General features: G+C 39.9%; 1 protein-coding gene across 1 annotated transcript; it reads right to left on the bottom strand.

The window, feature by feature from the left end:
- Nucleotides 1-3,299: 3,299 nt before the first annotated feature.
- On the bottom strand, nt 3,300-4,439 carry LOC118748349 (Krueppel-like factor 6). Its single transcript, XM_036482721.1, has one exon. It carries the CDS (start codon nt 4,437-4,439, stop codon nt 3,300-3,302), a length of 1,140 nt encoding a protein of 379 aa, XP_036338614.1.
- Between the last annotated feature and the right edge of the window lie 261 nt (nt 4,440-4,700).

The following is a 4,700-nucleotide window of genomic DNA, read 5'->3' as shown; positions in this document are numbered from 1 at the left end:
ATAAGGTTGCACTGGGACCAGTTTTTTAGTTTCATAAGAACAGTTTTTGCTTGCATGTAAGCATGTCTTCAGTTGACCATATCTAATAAAATGCCCATAAACTGCGAGAGTGCAATTATTTACTGTGGGAACAGTTTTTATTATAGGAAAATTGCAAATAAGTATCACGAAATTTTTATTTTTACACGACGTACTAAAAAGATGTTACTACCGTTGTGAAATTTGTATAGGAAATAGTTTTTATTTTTTTAATCTAACTACCTAACAACCTAAGTTTTTAAATTCTTGTGTAACATACATATGTAGGTAATAGCGTTCCTGCACGACCTGCAATGCCATTTATTTTTAGATCAATTTTAAACTCCACTTTTCTCTTCGCACCTTTGAAGCTTCGCCACAGCAGCTACTTACAACACTAATTCTTCATGTAAATCTAAAATTGCAAGAAAATACTTTCAACTTACACCTTATATGTACATACATACAAAATACAAATACGAATATACGAAGATAGTTGTATATGCATGTAACTTATTTTGAGTGACAAATAAGCATGTAAGGATACAGCCAAGGTGCAAAATGTCAGATGCCACTTGAAGCTGTTTCCACTGTAAATTATACAAGTAAATATACATAAATACCTACACACTTATAGCTAAACATATATTTATACCAATTTGCGTATATGTATGTATGTGGGTACATCCGGTTGTCTAAATACAGGATGTGAGCTTTTGCATGTTGTGTGTAAATATACATACATGCATGTGTATGCAAAGGTAATTTTGATGAAAATGTGTAAAGTTTTCGGAAGTTTCAATTACTACTTACTAAATTTATTAACACATGACGAATATTAGATTTAATTCAGCTAAATGGAGAAGCAATTTGAATGTAATTTCATTAATTTGTATGTATGAACATTAAGGTGGAATGAAATTAGTTCTTTTTTGCCTTTCGTGCCTTTCTAGCCCAGAAAAAAATAATTTAATTTATTATTCGCCTCACTGTATAATTGGCGGCGATCGACAAAATTAAGTTTTGACAAAAACCGATATTTAAGTTTCCTTTTTAAGACACGTCTTTTGGCCCGAAACACGAACATAAAAGGCATCTTTCCTTTTCCTTCCCTTCTTCTTCCTTCTTCGGCCTTCTAAAACACTTTTTTGTCTTTGCGATCACCATATTATCTACTGAGAAAATGCTTGCAGGCATTAAAAAACAGTTCTCATCAAATTCAAAAACTGTTCCCAGTTACGTATTTCCGACATTTTATATTGCGTAATCGAGCAGAAGCAGTTTCAACATATTTAAATAAAAATTACTCTTCCTATTATGATATGAAAACTGTTCCCACCTTTTAAGAATTCAATATTTTAGTATGAACAAACTTTCTTAGGGAATCACTCACAAATCGCTATTCGAAGATTTTTCGAAAATAGTGTCTAAAGGAAAAATCTTATCAAAATCATCCGCGTATATGTCGCATTCACTATACATTTAGATTGAAATTTGAGTAGTACATCCTCTCTGACCCTAACAAAGTGCTTCGGCATTCGTAACGCTTCGGGTTTCGGACGCTGATAAATACTATGATATCAATCAAAACGTGAGTAAATGGCAGTCGCCTTCTTGATCCAACTTTAAGAACCGCCATCAGGGCAATGACGGTGATAGGGTCTTCTTTGCAAAGGTGTCATGCGTGATCAAAATACTTTTGGGGTGTATAAAACCTAGAAAGGCATTTTTGCGCAAGAAACTAAAAAAAGAGAAGGGTCACCTGAAAGTAGGTAAATCTGTGGAAACAAGATCCTAAGTTTTTATATATTTTATATGGACAGGCGCATCGGCTGCCGTTGCCTAGTAGCTGAATACGCTTAATCCCACACGGTAGTAAAAAAAGAGTCTATTTCAAATATCAGGCGCCCCTCTCTTAGCATTGGCAGACCTCCGAGTATTCCCCAGTCATGAAAATGCTTCTTATAAAAGTCATTTACCATTCGGAGTCGGCATACAACTATAACTCCGTCTATTTAGTAATAAAACCAGGAAGCACACTACAAATTGGAAAGAAGTTCGGTCAAACACTTAGGTTCCCGATTTTTTTTTTTATTTAACGTAATCAGGGTAAACGCTTTCCCGTGTTCATTACTCTTCTAGCAACAAGTATATTCAAAATACCCACAGCGGATACCACTTACCTTTGCTTAAATCTTTTACTAAACATCTGCCTAAAATGAGCTTAACAAGGTTTTATTTACCATGCAAATACTTAAGGCATTCCTCTTTATGACTCGTAAGGTCGATACTTCACTCATGAAGGTTTTCACGAGACTCTTTCAACTTTAGAATCCATTGGTAATGGCCTTGTGACAGTCTTGGCAAAAGTGAGTATATCATTCAGGGCTGACTAAAAGGCTTTGCGAGCCTTACTGTGAGAAAACGTTCCGATCGCTTTAATCTCTGATCGTTTGCTTGGATTAATCTTAAACTGCGTGGTGGTTTTCCATGCCTCGCAACATCAATTCACTCTGAAATGACTGAAAGTCATCGTGAGAGTAATGAGGTACTTAGCTTTAGATGACCTGAATCGCCGTTCTCAAGTTCAATCTTGACCAGCACAGAGTTTTTGTTTGCCACGCAACCAACTAAGGCATTTTTTCGCTCAGCCATTGAAGTTATAGCTAGCAAATACCTGGAGATTTCACCAAGTGAGGACTGGAAGTTATCGAACGTCTAGCTACGCTCCTGATTCCATCAATATCAGATTTTACTTGATTTAGTATTGAACTACATCTCGGCTTTGCTTTCCACTTAACTAATAAAACCTCTCTGTTCGTCGGGCACTTAAGACTCAGTCTGTGAATAGTTCACTGCTTGTTGACTAAAAGGCAGCGAAAGAGTTTATGCAATTTTCGAACTGAAACTACAGATTTTTTCGTTTTGTGCTTACGTGTTTGAGAAAAATTTGAGAACTGCTTAGTACTCATAGTTCAAACAACACAGAAGTCGATCAAAATAATTACCTGACAACCCCATTTCCTACCAAGCTAAGAATGAGATGCCGGAATACTGAAACGAATTCGCAAGTATTAAATATTAAACCTTCATACAGAAGCATCTACACGCAGGCGCACCCAAACTGTATTTAGACTGGAGCAGCGTAATCCCAGCGGACCATAAATAAAAACCTGTTTTCACTAGAAATAAAAAACCTACTTTTATTTGCACTGTTTTCTCACATCATGGTACATATTTACACTTAAAACTATCACACTCGTTCCACCTGTCACACTTCCTCAACACATCTGATTCTTTCGCTTGCGCCCCGGCCTCACTGTAAACACACTATGCGGCAGCACACCATTGATGGCCTTGCCCGCTTTACTCGCCGCCAGCAGTCGACGCTCATGCACTTTACGATGTTTAGTCAAATGATCGGAGCGGGCAAAGCACTTCATGCAATAGTTACATTTATAGGGTTTCACGCCCGAATGTGAGCGTCGATGCCGCGCCAGCTCATCGGAACGCGAAAATTTCCACGTGCACTCTGGCCAATCGCAGGTGTACGGCTTTTCGCCCATGTGACGGCGCAGATGGGCTTTGAGATGCGCAGGTTTTGCATAAATTTTGTCACAGGTGCCAAAGGTGCAGGGATAACCGGCAGCAGCGCTTTCCTCATTGCAGTTGGTGGTTTCACTCGCGCGCTTCGTACTTCGCGCTTTGCGGTGCAATTTCAGATTCTTCGAGCTTTCGTGTAGAAAATGTTCACACGTCTCGGTGCAGAGTGGCGTCTTTTCGGGCAGAAAATCGATGAGTTCTGGTATTTCAATGTAGTTATCCAAGAATTTTTCCTCCCATTCAGCCATCTCGCGTGTAATGAAGGCAGCTGTCTCCAGCTCAACTATAGATGAGGTATCAACGCTGCTAGGGCTACTCAACGTGTTGTAAGCGCTATTGTTGTTCTTGTCTTCGGCGCAGTTACCATCTGCTATTGCGCTCTGCGATTGCGTTGCGCCGGCATCGCCAAGGCAGGTAACTTCGGATACAAACGCAGGTGGCGAGCTGAGCAGCTGATCGAGCGTAAGTTGCAGCTCGCGCTCGTTGATGGCGCTGCAATCGAAGTATTGTAAACTTGCGTTGTTGTCGTTTGTACTGCCACAGTTGGAGGAATCTACTGTTAATTCACACCATTCTGCTTCTAATTCGAGTAGCGACTGCTCGTTTGCCGCCGTAGTGAGCACAAAAGGATCATCCGTGCAGGTGAGTTGAATCAGGGGATTGCTGCATTCGATTGGCGCTTCTGTGCAGTAATCGTAACTTTCGTATGCCTGAGCGCCGTCCATGTCGCCACTGAAATCAACCCATTGCACCTGCGGCTGTGTGTCATTCAAATCGCTGAAAAGTTGCTGAAACCCGCCGGTGGCAAAGAAGTCCATTGCTGTGGATTTTGAAAAAATGTTGATCTAATTGCGTACGCACTTGTCTCTCGGAGAGTTGCATTTAAAATGCCGTGGTCTCGTGTAGCTGGCATTGTTTTAAAGTGTAAAGCACTTCTTGCTGACCGATCAGTGGCGATCAGTCATAGCGAAGTGTGGCAAAAATTAAAAAAATAAGCAAGATCAATTAGTTTCTTATCTACCCGATGGGCAATCAATATCGACAATGGCAAATGCGCTGCTTGGTACTACGAGCACAAA

This window comes from Rhagoletis pomonella, unplaced genomic scaffold (assembly GCF_013731165.1).
Source record: "Rhagoletis pomonella isolate Grant_MI unplaced genomic scaffold, Rhpom_1.0 Rhpom_scaffold_00013, whole genome shotgun sequence".
Lineage (NCBI taxonomy): Eukaryota > Metazoa > Arthropoda > Insecta > Diptera > Tephritidae > Rhagoletis > Rhagoletis pomonella.
The sequence above is the reverse complement of the archived record's forward strand: the minus strand, read 5'-3'. Positions and strand labels throughout refer to the sequence as shown.